Genomic DNA, 17,998 nt, shown 5'->3' with positions numbered 1-17,998 from the left:
ATTTACCTTGAAGCCGGCTACCTCCTCGAAGCGCAGTAACACCTTCTGGACGCGAGGGAGAGAGTGAGCCGGATCCATAACAGATAGGAGAACGTCATTAGCAAAGAGGGTAATTTTGTGCTGCTCTCCGGTAAAGGGGAGACACCGTATCTCCTCGTGTTCCCGCACAACTAGCGCCAATGGTTTAATACTCAGGGCGAACAGCAGGGGGGAGAGGGGGCAGCCCTGTCTGGTGCCCTGGGAGTGCAAAAAAAATGCTGACAAGTGGCCATTTACCGCTACTCTAGAGCGGGGGCTGCTGTAGTTCGCTCTCACCATCGAAAGAAACTTAGCCGAGAAGCCGAAGGCGGCCAAGGTGTGAAACAGGAAGCCCCAGTCCACCCGATCAAAGGCCTTTTCCGCATCAAGGCCCACCAGGACCGCCGGTATTCGGAATCGGTTAGCCTTCTCTATCAAATGGATAACTCTCCTCGTATTATCATGGGTCTGGCGACCCTTAATGAATCCGGATTGGTCCGGATGAATGAGCGCCGGCATCAAGTCTTGGAGCCTACTTGCAATGATAGAGGAGTACAACTTGGCATCTATATTGAGGAGGGCTATCGGGCGATATGAGGAGCATTTAGACGGATCCTTCCCGAATTTGGGGATAATCGAAATCACGGCCTCGGCCATTGAGCCCGACGTTTCCCCGGCCTCAGCCATGTTGTTAAAAAGGGAGACCAGAAAGTCGCGAACGTCTGGTAGAAAAGAGCGGTATAGCCATCTGGCCCAGGTGCCTTATGGGGTTTCAGAGCTTTAATGGCATCTAGCACTTCTGCTCTGGTCATTGGGGCAGCAGTAATTCATTCCACTCCTTGGAGACCTGGGGTAGGGGAAGACCGCCTAGATAATCCTGTTGGTCCTCAGAGTCAAAGGCCTCCCCTGCATAGAGCGCGGCAAAGAAGCGTCCAAAGAGATTAGCTTTGACCTCGTCCCGATGTTGCAGAGTCCCCGCCTCATCTTGGATACCCCCTATGTAGTCCCTTTCCCTCTTGTCCCGAAGCTGGCGAGCCAGGTGTCTCCCCACCTTGTTCCCCTGGGAGTAGGAGAGGCGCCGTAGTCTAAGCAGGGTAAACTCTGCTCTGTTGTTGTAATGGGCCCTAAGCTTCTCCCTAACCGCTGTCAATGGGCGAAGGGTCAATCTGGAAGGGTTCAGTTTATGCGCTTGTTCAAGAGCAGCGAGTTCTCCTTCCAGCTCCTCACGCTCCTTTCGTCGTAGTTTGTTGAGGTTAGCATTGAGGGCCAAGCAGGTGCCCCTCATTGACGCCTTAAAGGCGTCCCAGGTGGTGAATACTGATGTGTCAGACACAGGATTGAGAGTAAAAAATTCCCGGATGGCCTTCTGCAGCTCTTTACATGAGGGTTCATCCCGGACAAGTGAGGCCGGGAAGTACCACTTGCGTTGCCAGTCACCTTTCGCCGACCATTGTAGCCCGAGCACGAGCAGGCTATGATCAGAAACAGAGAGCGCGAATATACTGAAGTCGCGGACATCTCCTCTAAGGGCTTTACTCAAGAAAATGTGGTCTAGTCGGGAATAGGAGTGGTGGACATGGGAGAAGGTGTAGTCCCGAGAGTGGGGATGTAGAGAGCGCCATCCATCCACCAATCCTAAATCACTTATAAGCCGCTGTTTCTCAGTGGAGAACAGGCCAGTATCAGATCTCTGATTATGAGAGCTATCCATTTCCCTATGCCATACCAGATTAAAGTTCCCCATTAAAAACAGGACTCCCTCAACAAAGTCTTCCACTTTCCGTAGCAGGTCCTGGAGAAAGCTATTTTGGCCTGCATTTGGGGCATACACCACCACAAAGGTGCACAGTCTACCATGCACCAGACCCTTAACCATCAGCCAACGGCCCTCCTTATCGCTGCGCACACCCATAGGCTGAAAATGAAGGGTCGAACAGAAGATAAGAGCCACCCCGCTGTGTTTCGTGGAAGCAGATGATCTGTAAATAAGGGGGAAGTGCTTGTGTCTGAGGCGGAGCTCATCCCTGGTCGCCAAGTGAGACTCCTGGAGACCCACCACATCCAGCTGGTGATCATTCACATACTTCCAAACCTTCTGCCGTTTTTGCGGGGAATTTAAGCCTTTCACATTCCACGTTCCAATACTAAGTGGCATTACAAAGTAGTGACCCTACCCCCGCTACTTGCATACCGTCAAAGGACCTCTCCGCCTCTCCCACCCGGAGCTGCCACAGGGCAACCCGTGCTGGTGCACCACAGCAAGGACACTCAAAGGGGCCACATGTCGAGAGAACACACTCCAACCAACTCCCAATCGACTCTCCTCCACCATCCTCCACTCACACAGCTCGCCATGACCCAACCCGGAGCAACCACAGAATCCACCCCGCCTCCTCGTCCTCAAGCGCATCGGGAGTGCAACCCAATGGTACCATCAATACCGCACACTCAGAATGGTAAACACATAGAGCCCCAGGGGCCAATTCTGAACAATCAAGACACATGCATACAAAATTCCACAAGCCAAAAGCTGCACCGAACCATACAAACCGGTCACCACCACCGCCCCCCCAGTCCCAACCCTCCCACTTCCCACAACAGATCCCCTCGACACCCTCCCTCTCCCAAGACCAGTGAGTTCCGCTTCAGAACCAGCAGAACAGTAAGAAGCAACAAGGAGAAAAGGAAATACAAGAAAAAACAACGATCCTGACAGTCCCAGTGTGTGGACGTCTGTAGGTTCCCCCAGGGGGTGAGGGTCAAGGCACCATTGAGTGTGCCCCCAAGGTTCCGGTCCCGGGTGTCTTCCCAAAAGTACAAAAATACCCACGGTACCTGAAGAGGTGTCCCTCCGGCGCCAACTAGTCGTCTTCCCAGGGCTCAGGCCGCCGCGGAGCTATCCTGCGATGGCCCCACCGTCACTGATGCCACAGAGGCAACCGCTGCGCCTAGGATCAGGCCTCCTGGGCGCAGTCTCTCAGCCCACTCTCTGCCAGGACGGGGAGCGCCGCCTCCGCGGGGAGCTTCCATCGCCCGGGGAGGGGGTAGAGTCATCTAGGCCCAGGAGGTCCTTGGCAACCTGCAGGGATCTGACCTGAACCAACCTGTTCTGCCATCTGAAGATAAGCCGAAAGGGATGACACCAGGAGTAGGACACATTTTGTTCACGCAAGAAGGTGGTCACAGGGCGAAACTCACGCCTCTTCTGGAGCGTCGATGCAGCCAGGTCCTGGAACAGCTGGGGATGATGGCTCCGGAATTGCAAGGAGGGGGTCTCCCGGGCCTTTCGAAGTATGCGTTCCTTCAGTTGGAAGTCATGGAGAATATCGGGGGGAGGAGCCCCTTCGCGCCTTGGCAATCCGACCCTGTGGACCCTGTCCATCCGGATCTCGCTTATGTCCTCCTCTCCCAGGATCTGCAAGAAGAGTCCTCCACATATCCCCTCAAGTCTCCAGCCTCCCCGTCCCAGGGCACAGCCCGGATGCGGGTGTTGTTCCGACGTGACCGGTTCTCCAAGTCCTCCGCATGGGCGTAGAGGTCTAAATTCTGCTCGGTGAGCCGGATCACATCCTGCTGGAGCTGGTGCACATCGCTCGCCACACCCAGGTCGTGGTCTTCCAATGTAGCCACTCGTTCTCCGATGCCATCCACGTCCCTCCTCACCTCACGAAGGTCCGAAGCCAGCTGGGAGCGGAGTTCAGAGATGCCCTCCTTAATGGCAGAGAAAAGTTCCAGCATGAAAGCCTTAGTGGCGGGAGCCTCATCATCCTTCTGTTTAGGTGAGACGCTGGGACCGGGGGATGCCGTCTGCTGGTTCCCCTTCGGAGGGGCGTCCTTGCCTGGCTTCTCCTTACGCTGTTTGGTAGACATTGAGCCGCCGCCGATCGCACCCCCTCTTGATGGCGCGTTAGAGATGATTCCTCACCGTCGATGTGGGTCGCCACAGGTCGTCCCGGGGCTCCGCCGCAGCGTTTATAGGAGCCAGCGCCGGTGTAGCGTAGACTGTCCCAGGTGGCGTGGCCAGGTAGCGCCACTCTGGTTCAGCGTGCATGGTCAGTAGTCGGTGCCGAGTTCAAGGGGCCACAGTATGCCACGAGTGTCACGTCTCAGACCCAAACTTCTCACACTCTTTCCCTACAACTGGCCCCGGGAGCAGGACGCAATCTCTCAGGGGCTATCTTCTCCACACTGCTCACCTCACGTGGCATAAGCAACCCGCTACTGCTCCTTCCTTTTCGGGCCGAGCGGCCCCTGCGTACTCCCACAGGACCGTAGGTATGTTAAGGGCCTCTGGACTGGGATCGGCCCGCTTGAAGTACACCTCGGAGGGCCTGTTCCACGGGTGTCAGCCGCCACCAGTTCCAGATCCAGGGAGCACGCCGCTCGGGATGAGACCACAGGGTTGGGGGCCCCCTTCAGCAAACCAGCCGCTTCAAGTACCCGGGTCCGGCTCCTTCTAGCTGACGCATGCAGCTAGGGCTCAAAGCCCAGCGTCCGCCGCCTGGAGGCCTCCTTTTCCAGGCCCGCAGATCGACGCCACTCCCAGCGCCTCCACCGAGCAAGGCAGCGGTGGGGTGCAGTCCACAAAGGACAACGGCCAGAGCTGGACAGGCCGCGCCACCTCCATATCACACCGGGAGCCCTCACACACGGGCCCCTAAAGATGCGGGCCGCCCACAGGCCTTGGGCAAGTCTCTAGAGTTCCCCCGCAGTGAGGCGTCTCTCCCGCCAAAGCAGCTTACAGTCCGAGGGGGGGGGGGCGGAGTGCGGCAACACCCCCAGCCGTCTCCAGTAGGCCGCCGATCCCCGGCCTTTCCTGCCAACCTCCAAAGCGGCTCCCGGCGCTACTCGGGCCACCCCGCAGCGTCCCACGGGGCCGGGAGGCAACGCCGCCAGCAGACGTCTGGAGGAGGTGGCGCGGCAGAGCAGCTATTCCGCCGGAGGATCCAGGGGCCCCACCGCTGCAGGGCTCTCTGCAGGCGTTCACTCCACACCCAGCAGCGCTCGACTCTCTGCCATTCCTCCCAGCCCAGGCCCGGGATCTCAAGGCCTCGCGGCAAGTCGCTGCAGCCACAGCGCTCTGGGGGGTCAAATTACGCTGCCGGACCCTGCCTCAGGTCTTACAGCGGGCAGGTAAGGGTGGCAAAATCGAGCTACCCAGGGGGCTAAAACAAGGCTAAGAAAGTGGCGGCGCCGGAGGGACTCTGCAACACGTCCTACTCCGCAGCCATCTTAGCCACGCCCCATCAGGTTTATTCTTAAGGTAGGAGTCTCAGGTTACAGGTAAAGTAGGTATAAAGGGAACCCCACCGGGATCAGCATCCTTACTGCTCAGTCCACGCACTCAACTGACACTCCCTATGCCCACACCGGCATTCTAATTACATTACAGTCACTCTGGTGGCGCAGCAGGGGACACCATGCATGGCAAAGATGAAAACAACACATTATACTTATTCAGAAGCAATCTTCTGAAAGCTGGTGAACATACAAATGGTTTACCTGTTCTATTCTGAGGAGTTAGTGCTGCGGTCTCCTCTGTCTGCAGCCCTGACCTACAATGGTATAAGCGCCAGAGGAAGTGGAGCCACCTGCGGTGGGTAGCTATGCAGTTGCAGAATGCGGTGAGAATAGGGCAGGTGTGTTTTCTCTGTGGTTAAGAGGCTTTTTGGGGTTTTAGGGTCGGCCCAGCGACATTACACAACTCCAGGTACCTTAGGGGAGCCGGACATGGTCCAAGAGAAATGACAAAGTGAGCAAGGAGACAAAGTGCGTGGCTCAGTGAAATCAAGTGACACATTGCTGCAGTTCGACACAGCATCACTTTTCTTGTTGCACATTCAGATTCCTATGCTTGATATTTGGTAAGGGGCAAAGGGTGATGAAATAATTAAGGCATGCACAGGATATGCTAAAGTGGGCGCAAACCTAACAGCGGCAACAGCACATGCCGCCACGAAACTGAAGTCAAACCCACATGCACCCCACAACACATTCATCTTTTACAAATGCTGGAGTCAGGAACCTCGCTTTTTGTGTAGAAAATGGAGTAGTTCGATAGCTAGTAATGACTTACCTTCCCAGGCACAATTGTGTGGGTGAACAGCCTGTTGAGTTCCACAAGTTTATTCGGAGTGATGTTGAACTTTAGTGCTATACTATTCAGAGTGTCCGTTCCTACTGCCTGTAGAAAGATAAAAAAAATAATTAGGATCCTAAAAAAAAAAAAAAAAAGATAATGCCTATTTTGCTGCAAAAATGGTGCTCTGACTTTAAACAGTGCTGCCGTGCTAGTTAATAGTCAACATTTGTGCAGTGGTATATGACGAGTTACTAATAGCAGCTTTGGTTTACAGCTTGCTTACTTTATTATGGGAAATTCACCAACTTTACTACACATCACGGTGATTAGAAAAATATCACAAATGCAAACGGGCCACAGTGGGGTAAAGCTTCGGTTCGCAAAGCAGAAACATGAGCACAACCTAACAACGAGTTCTAATACCTCTGCCTTTCTGAAGACTGGGCAATTGTCACAGTAAAGCTGCTCACACGAGCGCAGACGGAAAGGAAACACATTTTTTGTGAGAAAATCCTATTGGTCAGCGGCTCACTGTTAACTATGGTATGCTGGGGCACTTCCTAATGGTTTAATATTTTCTTATTCTCAAATTACGGAAACAGATTACTAAAAATAATGGTCACAGCAATTTAGATAGGAAAAGCAATGCCAGGCTTGAAGCAAATAGCTTATAAAGCAAATCATGGTGAAACAGGATTGCAGAAACTAAAGTTTACAAAACAAAGATCATCTGGTGGCCTTACGGATCCCCCTGATGACTGACATGCATCAAGACAATCCACCAATGCAGGCTAGTCTAGGGGGGAATGAGTAGGTCTACCTTCTGTGCAGGATACTTCTTGACCAATATACAAGAACAAGAGATCACTCCTGCGCGCCAGTAAGTGGTGTAGTTCGGCTCTGCCTGACATTGTAGGCATCGTCAGCACCGAAGTGATGTCCGAAGAGCCTATATAGGAGCAAGTTACGTTTCCTGACTTTCCATGTCAGAAGCAACTAGCCACAAAAACATTTACCACTGGTGCAGAAAACTAAGGTTCTAGGGGGAAAAAAACAGTACATAGAAATCAGTTTGCAGGGAGGATGGATGGGTCGTTAAGGAATCTGTGTCTAGATAGTGTTTCTACCAGATAAGGCATTACTGAAGGTAAGTAACTTGTTCATCTGATGGAGGTCTAGCCGCAGATTACTTACCTTAGAATAGTTATCCAAACAATACCTCCTTGGAGGTGGGTCTGTGGACCAATGTAATATGGAGTCCTCCAGGACCGAACGTGCAAAGTGCCCATTCTAATGGACCGGACTGTCAAGACAGTGTTGGGTAAACGTGCGCAGGGAAGCCAATATTGGAGCCTAGCAGATGTCCAAGACTGGAACTCTGTGAGCCAACGCAGTAGTGACTACTTTAGCTCTGGTGGAATGAGCACATAAACATTTAAGGGGATGCTTCTTTGCCAATGCGTAGTAGATTTTGATACAGAGTACGATCCATCAAGAGATGGTCCTCTTCTGTACTGTCCATCCTTTCTCTGCTCTGACATACCCCACAAGGAGTTGGTGGTCCATCCATAACTCATGTGTGGTCAAGGAAGAAAGTCAAAGCAATTTTTGGGTCCAGACGCTAAGTCACTCTTCTTTGGAGGGATGAGGCAGAGCATAAAAAGTAGGCAGAGTGATAGTTGGGCCTATGTGAAATGGAGTACCCCATTCGGTATATAGGAAGCTCTCATACAAAGCAGCAGTATGTTTGGAGGCTTGGATGACCAGGCCTGAAAGTCACTGACCCGCCGGGCAGATGCTATTGCCACCAGGAAGGCAGTCTTGATGGTAAGGAGCCTGTGAGGAGAGTTATGTAAGGGCTCAAAAGGAGCGCATATTAGGAACACCCGTACCAGATTAAGTTCCCACTGAGGCATAAAGAATAGGCAAATTAGAGGAAGGGGGGGGGGCAGATAAGGGGAACAATTTGTCTTTCTGTACACTGAGTTGCAAATTATGCCCAGTGGCATGAGTAAACCATCTTGGTGAGGGACGTCTGGCTGCCAAAATAAAGTTAGACTTTAGGCGGTAGCTTGAAAGGGGTCAACTGTTGCTACTCAAACTCCGTACAAGAAGGCAGAGTACTGACAATTTCAGGTGGAGAACACTCCCCTGCTGATGCGAAAGATGATCTTCCCAAAGTGGTAGCCTGATCTGAGGACCAATGGCCATGCTCAACAGTTCCGGATACTAGACTCTCCATGTCCAATCTGGAGCCCGCAGGACGACTTGGGCCAGGTTGTTCCTGATCTTCTTGAGAACTGTGGGTAGGAGTGGTATGGGCAGAAAGTCATACAGGAGACCAGAGTTCCACTGAAGACAAAAAGGGTCTCTGAGGGAGAGCCACCATGGAAACTCAAGCATGCAGAACTGTTAACATTGCGTGTTCTCGTCAGAGGCGAGCAGATCTAATCAAGGCTCTCCCCACTACTGAAAGAGACCTGGCACCACCTCTGGATGGAGATGCCATTGTGATACACAAGGCATCTTTGGCTGAGTTTGTCCACTCTGGCGCTCAGAGAACCCGCCAGATGTTGAACCAGCAGGAATATACCCTGCAGTTCCAGACACATCTATAGACGCAGGGCCTCTTGGCAAAGGGTCAGCGACCTCGTCCCGCCCTGCTTGATGCAGCACCACATGATGGTGGTTTTGTCTGAACACTTGCACTAGCCTTCCCTGAATGGAGGGTAGAAAAGCTTTCAATGCCAATCGAATCGCTCGAAGCTGTAACAGGTTGATGTGGAATCCAGAATCTCCTCGAGACCAGAGTCCTATGATCTCCATCGCTCCCCGATGGCTGCCCCATCCCATGAGTGACATCTGTCAGATGTCGATGGGAGAGGGGTCTGCTGCCGACCCAATCACAGATTGTAATCCACCACTGCAGGTCCTTGGCAGTTCCCTCTGAGATCTCGATAATGTCAGAGATTCCCCTGAAGCTGCACCCACTAATTTTCAGGGCCCACTGCATATCTCGCAAATGCCAACTGGCATGTGTCACAAGTTGGTTTTCAGAGGCCATGAGGGCCCAGCAGCCTCAGAGACAGTCTCAACAAAATCCAGGACAGAGGCTGTAAGATCTGAATAGTAGCCTAAATAGCCTGGACTCACCGTTCAGGAGAATAGGTCTGAAACTGCACCAGGTACATAACACTCAGATGAAAGGGAACATCTAAGAGGGAATCTGGTGCGACTTCCGCATGTTGATAGTGAACCCCAGTGAATACAAGAGGTACACTGTAGTCTGGATGTGAGAGTCAACAGCCTAGGGCAACCCCGCCTTCAACAGCCAGTTGTTGAGATAGTTGAAGGCTGGCACCCCTGGTCTCTGCAGATGAGCTGCAACCACTGCAATCACCTTGGTGAACCCCCAAGGAGCACTGGTGAGTCCAAAAGGAAGCAAAGAGAACTGAAAGGGCTTGTGGCATACTGTGAATCGCAGGGTGTCTGTTGTGGGCAGACAGGACGGGAATGTGAAAATATGCATCCTGCAAGTACTACCATCCAGTCTCCAGGATCCAGGGCAGGCATGAGCTGGGCAAGAGTGATCATCTTGACTTTCTCCTTCTCAAGGATGAAATTGAGAGAGAGCTTGTTGAGGACAGGACATAATCCGCACCCCTTCAGGGGCACCAGAAAGTAGCGAGATTAGCAACCACAACCTACTCTGGCATTAGCATTCTCTTTATGACTCCTATGGCCAAAAAAGCCTACACTTCCAGGCAGAGAAGAGATAGGTGGTCGTCCTTTAGTCTATTGTAAGAAGGTGGAATGAAGGGAAGGGTAGTCTTGAAGAAGAGGGTATAGCACCTTCAGGCAATGTTCAAAACCCACATGTCCGATGTTATGTACTGCCAGCAGGGCAGGTGATAGAAAATCCTGCCACCCACTTGGTGCCCATGATGGTAAACAGGCAGACAGGATTTGGAGGCTATGGCTGCAGGGAGTGTATGACCAGGGCCTCCTCCAAGACCATTGACAGCACCTGAGGAACCATATCCCACAAGGTATGGAATAGCGGCCTAAACGGCATGCGGTGTTCAGACCGCAATACCTGGCTGGTGGAAGAAAACATTTTTTTGCCAAAATTGTCCAGCCTCTTCGAATCCCAATCCAGATTCATTAAATGGGAGAAATGGTTCTAAAGAGGACACAACTGGTTGCAGCACTAGCGTCACAAGATATTAGTCTTAACTCCCACAGAGGGCAAACTAAGGTCCAGGCTCTCGGCTGCTGTCCACACCACCACTGCAAAAGATGCTCCCTCCTCCATTGCCATGGTAGGGGGAAGAAAAAATGCCAGTATCTGGAGAAGTGTCCAGTCTACTGGTCTCAGCCAGGTCCACACACCAATCCAAGGATTCATAAGGCTGGTATTCCTCAGTGCTCAGTGACCCCCTCCCATTCTTCACTGAGTCCTAACCCATTGGAATAGGACTCAGGCTCCACCCTGGAAGGCATGGCTCGAGTCGGCGCAGGAAACTGCGTTGGACGATGCCCCTGCAGCTCTGTGTCGGAGTTTGGGATGAGACTGGGGATAGAGCCACCGGCACCATTGGCCTCAGAACCAGCACTGGGGAAGGTCGACATAGTGCGAAAAGCACCAATCTGGATCTATCTGTGGATCCTTGGGGCCCAACAGGTGCGGGAGGCATGGATCCAACAGAGGCCCCTCTAGAAGGCGTCTTGGAGGAAATGGGCCGCTCAAATAGGATGTGCATAGCTTTGTAAAGCTCCTGAATTTGAATGGGTTTGCTTTCTGACAAAACACACGGGCCCCCTGTTTTAAAGGATAATACTCTAACAAGGAAAACAACTGAATTGGAAAAAAAGTGTCAGCACTGGGTAAAGGTGCTACTTATACATTTGTGCTGCAAATATATCAGATATCCAGGTAAAGACTATACTACACACATGTAATTTACAAAAATATATATTTTTTAATTTATTTTTCTTTTCTCACACAGATTATGGTTGATATAAAAAATATATACTAAAATGACATATAAACATACAAATTTGAAGTCACAAATGTGAAAATTCCTTTATAAATCTTACTCCATATAGGTATAACCACACAAAGAAATTGACAAAATTAACAGCATGTTATAAAAAGCAATGAGATGGTCAATACAGCAACAGGACTAAATGTTAATTCCAAATATTTTATGGGAAATACTGGTTAAAAGACATAATTGTCACCAAGCGTTTCGCTGTTTAACCTTCCTCAGGGTGTTTCAACCAGTGGCATACAAAAGATTTAATTTTTATTAACTCTTTTCTGTTGTCAAGCTGTCATAGGTTGAATTCAAATACGATCAGATTGTGGATCAATTCACTATCCGAGCATCTAAATCATATGTTAGATGAAGCTGTCAAAGTTCATTGATTTTTATCTAACATCAAAAAAAGCTAGTGGGCAGCTCTTTCTAGATATGCACTGGCTGTCGCGGGGAAAAAAAATCAACCGTAGTGTGCCAGCGTCGCACTATATATACACACACCGTGGACATCACTACCAGCACAGGTGACACCAATGTCACCATCTGCCACCACGCAGGGGTACTGCTCATGAAAAATATGCTGATCAAGTGATGCCGGAGGATAATCCTAAGGTAAGGAATCTGCGGCTAGAAGTCTATCAGATGCAGCAAATTTGGTTGAATCATGCTAGACATTCAGTTGAGAGCGAATCTTATGAACATGGAATTTATCCATAGATATGGTAGTGAGCACAAGGCTTCCTCCTTATCCATAAGAGGTGATCACTTTTTTAATATGTACAATTCATATCTAACATGGGATGTTCTCTTGAAGGCTTCAAGTAATGGGAGAAGTGTAAAACCGCTAGCCCTGCAGGCAAATCAAAAGTCAAATCTCATAGCATGGCAGCTATTACCAAAGCAAGATTAGAGTATAAATCAATTCAGTCTTTAAGGTAACTAGCAGGGCCTTCTAAAGCAGTTAAGTGGAAGTATAAAGCCTTTTGGCATAGATAGTGTAGCCCATGGAGACTTGCACACAAATCTTGTTGAGTTCCACATACATCTTAGTGTTTGGTTTCATCATTTTGCTGATGTTTGTTCTGAATTCCACCTGGTCATTTCTGCTCTTATTACAATGGATGGTTTGTTAGATAGTACTCCCCCTTAGTAATAACTTTGCAAGAAACCATCAAAGTTATTGAATCTATAAAAGAAAGTGGGAAAGCTCCTTGGCCCGATAAGATACCCTGAGCGCTTTATCAATCGGAGCCCCAGATTTGGCCGCCTAACAAATATATTGTAAAAACTTTTTTGAAGGGACCTAATCTCCCGGAGACCTGGAAAGGGGCAGAAAAAGTACCTACCTAAAAAAATGGGGGGGGGGGGGGGGGGGGGGGGGTAGGGACATCCCAGGGAACTATAGACCCCTCAGTACAATAGGTGTACTGCATAAAATATTCTGTAGACCGATCCTGTATTATCTACAGAATTGTTTAACTGTTTGACTTCTGTTTGAAACCCACATAATCATTAAGGGAACATGGGGACACCCTCTGAAACATTAGAATTTGGGGACCCCCACTGAGTCAGTACTAGATGCTGGGTACCCTGAACGAATAATTTGTAAAAGATTTGAACAGAAAAACAATACACATAAATTACAGAACACAGCGTTCAAACAAATACACACATTATGAAATAATTAATGTACAAACCTCTTACCATAAAACAATTTTTTTTTTTAATTGGAAGGTTGGAGCTTTCCTAAATTGAGGCCACCCGTCATACATACTCTATTCTGTTTGCTGCACCTGCACTGCTCCCACAAATCAATCGGATGATACTAACTTCAGCCTCCAATTTCAAATGCCTTCATATTTATAAAAAGTTTTAATAATGTCAGTTTTACATTTTACTTATTTATTTATATACACTTTACTAATCATTAAATATGATTTAATTTTCCAAGCAGTTGCGGACCTCATGAGTAGACTTTGTGAATTTCGCAGGGGTCTGCCGGCCACAGCTTTAGAACCACTGGTCTACATACAGGATTGGATGGAGTAGTCGCATATCCTATCGAGCTTCCAGGCGAGATTCAGAAAACAGCGTTAGCACAACAGACCAGGTCTTTCTTTTTCTACCATTCTACTGGATTTATGTGATACTGAAAAATGAACATCAGTAGTTGTTCTTTGTCGACTTAAAAGCTGCATTTGATCTGGTCCCAAGTGGGTGGCTTTTGAACAAAGGTGTACCAGATAATATTTTGTCCATCCAAATAAAACGTTTGCACACCATCATTACGCACAAGTAAATAGAAAGAATCTGTGTACAGTAATGAAAATGTATTCTTATTGCGTGCAATAAGTATTAAAATTCCAGCGCTACTACTTGTTGACAAAATACTTAACACTCTTAATTTCCAAGACACTGATGAGATTACAAAACTCTACTACATTTACATCTTTTGTCGTCTACTTTCGGAGCCATCCATCAATTTCTTTGCACTTGATATTTCATGAAATATCTATATGTATAATTATGATAAAATACTTGCTCCTGGTCGGCTGCTTGCGATAAAGCTCTTCCTTAATTTGCCTTTTATGCTTAATGAAATGGATTTAGTTTTTCTAGAAAAGAGTTTATACTGTTTTTTACACGTGCTCACATTTGTCATCACTTTGGCCAAAATAATCATTTGACTGATTGGGACACAAAGGTTCGTTATTAACACCACTCTATATTTTTATAGTACAGGAGATGGATCATCTGTTAAAGGATGGCTTTTAATTACCTTTCTAGAACGAATAACAAAAAAAAATAATAAGATATTTTGAGACAGCTGTGGTCATGAGTTTTCCCGCAAATTATTATTCCCCCCTCTATTAACATTGCTGATAAAGTACCTATTGCCTACGAACTAGCAGTGCATGCATAGTCACATCAGGGCTACAGGAAGATCCCCGCCCCCACATACCCAAACCCGCAAAGGAAACACAGACAACTTGTTAAGTTTGGGTAAAAACTGCTGCAGGATTTATTACATACAACATATGTAAAGATGGTGGGTTAGCTTACGGGCGATCCAGGGCAGGCCGCATTCTCGCCACCTGCCCGCCTGTTGAGCCAAACAGCACAGTGGAGAACCACCCAACTGCTGTACAATAACATTAACTACTGACACGCCCATTGCTAGGCGTGACTAGGCAAACCCCCGGTTGCACAGGCCCACAACCGCCCGAAGGACTACTGGGGCGCCGACACGAATTCCTGCACCTCCCATGAGGTTACAGGTTAGGCTCTGGCACCCCTATGTGCCCGCTGAAGTACAGCATTTGCACCTCTCTTCTTCCGGATCGCCCAGTAACTCCGCCTGCAACGAAAAAAAAAACAAGACATTAAAATGCCCCCCCAACCCCTAGACTGACACTCTGGGTAAGAGGAAGGGAGGGAAAAGAGTGTCCCGAAATTCCACAACGGCGTCCGGGCGGCAAAGAGGCTCTCCAGAGGGGTACAGTAGCTTAAGTACCCGGAAGCCCCTCCCCGCCGCCCGGACGAGATTCCCGGCCAGCCGCCTCCTCCAACCAGTGAGGCGGATGCGCTGGACATGCTGCTGGGGGCGGGACCGCCCTCCGTGACTAAGGTGCCCGCCCTCTCAATGGCCGCTGCGTGGCCTCGGGCAGGCGCATAGTCACATCAGGGCTACAGGAAGATCCCCGCCCCCACATACCCAAACCCGCAAAGGAAACACAGACAACTTGTTAAGTTTGGGTAAAAATTGCTGCAGGATTTATTACATACAACATATGTAAAGATGGTGGGTTAGCTTACGGGCGATCCAGGGCAGGCCGCATTCTCGCCACCTGCCCGCCTGTTGAGCCAAACAGCACAGTGGCGAACCACCCAACTGCTGTACAATAACATTAACTACTGACACGCCCATTGCTAGGCGTGACTAGGCAAACCCCCGGTTGCACAGGCCCACAACCGCCCGAAGGACTACTGGGGCGCCGACACGAATTCCTGCACCTCCCATGAGGTTACAGGTTAGGCTCTGGCACCCCTATGTGCCCGCTGAAGTACAGCATTTGCACCTCTCTTCTTCCGGATCGCCCAGTAACTCCGCCACAGCCTGTGCGGTGGTAACCGCTGCCGCACAGGCCCCCCCACCATTGCTACCTTTTCTACCTGCAACCTCTGCTCAAGAGTGCTTCTTTTAAGTCCAGCAAGAAGAGGTCTAAGCCTACAGGCGTGAGGTGAACACCATCCTCCTCGAAGTACCCCTTCACCTTTTCCTGAATCAAATCATGTTTGATGAAACCCAGCCCTCTGCGCTGAGTGAACTTCTTGTTCTCTCAATTGCCTCGCTGGACTTAGCACCCCGCCAGTTTCTTCTAGGCACTATTTCGGACCACCAGACCTCACATTCCCGCAACAGGCTACCAATGATGCCCAGATCGGTCTTCATTTTGAGAAGTAGAGTGGATTCCCCCAAGGATGTAACGTCATTGCCACCCAAGTGGATTATTAAATGATGGGGAAGAGGTCCACCCTGGGCAAGAGCCTCCCGCAGTCGAAAGAGTAGGCTATGCCAACGCATGCCCGGGAAACCCCACCACACACATTCCATCTTTTCAAAGGTACCAGTCCACTGTCTGATGGCAGCCCATCGTGCCAATCTGCTGACCATAGAGTGCCCCACGACCCACACACGCGAACCTGTCAAAGAAAGACGCAATATGTTCAAGGGTGTTTATTTAGGAATTCACATGTTATACAAAACTATCAAAAAGCACAGCAAACAAAGAACAAACTCAAAAGATAAATGGGATCAAGGCCTAACGTAGCGTCTATAACAAGCAGATTCCCAGTGCCCAACAGACTGCACTTGCACTGGAGACATCCCAGCGCGGAAGGCCGATGTGGCCGCCCCTATCCGGAAAGAATGACTGGAGAACTTCTTCCCTTGAACCAACAAACCAGCCCTGTCAAGACAAGCCAGCATGATCTTGTCCATCTGGGATTTAGTCAAGGGGCTGAGGTCGGCATGCACCAGAAGATAACCCGGCCCAGTTGGCCGCAATGCCAGGAAGGCTCGTAGGACTGCCACCGGGCAAAAACGAGAATCCCCAAGGGAGGACAGTCTGATGAGAGACCCTTTCCCAGACTGATCTGTCTTAGACCTCCTAAGCGTAATAGACAACCCACTCTCCAAATTGCTATCCTCCACACCCAGAGCATCCTGCGAGGTATCAGTCTTAGAACGAGCCACCAGCTCACTACTCCTAAAAGCCCCAAAGAAAGCTAGAACAAAGGCAGCAGAGAAGAGGGCCGCTTCATACTGCGAGTGCACGACTGCCTGCAACACTTGTAACATGGCCTGGAGAGAAGGAAAATCAATGGGGGATCTGTCATCCGGGGCCCTGGGATCCTCCCGCGCCCAACCCTTCAAGGCGGCCCTAATTACAAAAGACGAGGTGGGATCCTGCCCCCCACCCAATCTAGTCTCATGACCAATGGCCGCTAGGTGGCCGCAAACCCAGGAATGAGATTTCTTCTGCTTCTTGGCCCAAACTATGAAAGCCTGAACCTTCTTTTCAATTGGCAAAGCTTGCAAGCCCAGGTCAGTGATAACTTTAATGAACGTGGCACAATGACTTGCGTAGCGTTTACGTGTACTCCACGCTAATGATTTCTCTCCTAGTTCTCTCATGTGCCGCTCCACTCCAAGATGTGCCAGAGCCTTGGCGCAAAGGGGGTCATCTCATCTCTCGCCTGAGGGCAAACTGCCCGAAAACGATCCAGCTGCAAACGAGAGAGAGCGTCAGCTGCGACATTAGTGACCCCTGCAATGTGTCTAGCTCTAAATTCAACATTGCAGCGCAGGCACCTGCTAGCCAGTTCCCGGAGTAGAGACAGCACTAACGGGCAGCTGGCAGATAATCCGTTGATAGCCTGTACCACCGCCATGTTATCTGACCAGAACAAAACCTTTCTGTTGGACAGGATCTCCAGCCACAGGTGTAGGGAAATGACAATGGGGAAGAGTTCCAGGACAGCAATGTTAGCAGTTATACCACGCTTGCGCCAGGAATTGGGCCAGCCCTGCGCGCACCACAGCTCTCCCAGAATGGCACCGAAGCCCTCGCGTCCCGAGGCGTCCGTGAACATGTTCAACTCAGGACTCTCCACCCACGGGGACCTCCATATCACAGTCCCATTAAAATCTGACAAGAAATCATCCCACATCTGCAGATCCTTCTTGAGGCCGGAGGTCAACCTAACAAAATGATACTGTTTGTGGATCTTGGCGGTAGCCTTGGCTAAGCGTCTAGCAAAAACACACCCCACAGGAATTACTCTAGCAGCGAAATTCAGTTTACCTAGCAGGCTCTGAATGACCCCCAGAGGTGCTTTATCCCTGCCTAGCAAAGCTTGAATGTCATTCTTCAAGGCCACCACCTTCTCAGCCGGGAGGCGAGACACTCCCTGGACCGTGTCAAGCTCAATCCCCAGGAAGGTCAGCACCTGAGCAGGGCCCTCGGTCTTACCTGGCGCCAGTGGTACGCCCAAGCGACTGGCTAGCTCAATAAAACAATCCAGGCCCTCCTGACACTCCTGCGTGCCCTCCCTCCCAATAAAGAGGAAGTCGTCTAGGTAGTGAGACACTGCTGCCACTTTATACTCCTCTGTGAGGGCCCACTGAAGGAAGGTGCTGAAGGCTTCAAAAAAGGCACACGAGACAGCGCAACCCATTGGCATACACCTGTCGAAGTAGTATCCCCCATTCCACTTGAAGCCCAACAGGTGCTGGCTGTCAGGGTGTACCGGTAACAGACGGAAAGCTGCCTCTAGGTCTGCCTTAGCC

At 50.1% G+C, this 17,998-nt stretch overlaps 1 protein-coding gene across 5 annotated transcripts in view; it reads right to left on the bottom strand.

Moving 5' to 3' along the window:
• NCOA7 (nuclear receptor coactivator 7) overlaps positions 1–17,998 on the bottom strand; it is a 1,085,323-nt gene that overhangs the window by 466,864 nt on the left and 600,461 nt on the right. For all 5 annotated transcript variants that reach the window (XM_086926986.1, XM_086926985.1, XM_086926987.1 and 2 more), the window contains one exon: positions 6,095–6,202. In XM_086926986.1, coding sequence (XP_086783112.1) covers positions 6,095–6,202 — 108 coding nt within the window. The remainder of the gene's footprint in view (positions 1–6,094; positions 6,203–17,998) is intronic.

The sequence above is a fragment of the Lissotriton vulgaris genome, chromosome 6, assembly GCF_964263255.1.
Source record: "Lissotriton vulgaris chromosome 6, aLisVul1.2, whole genome shotgun sequence".
In the NCBI taxonomy this organism is placed as follows: Eukaryota; Metazoa; Chordata; class Amphibia; order Caudata; family Salamandridae; genus Lissotriton; species Lissotriton vulgaris.
The sequence above is the reverse complement of the archived record's forward strand: the minus strand, read 5'-3'. Positions and strand labels throughout refer to the sequence as shown.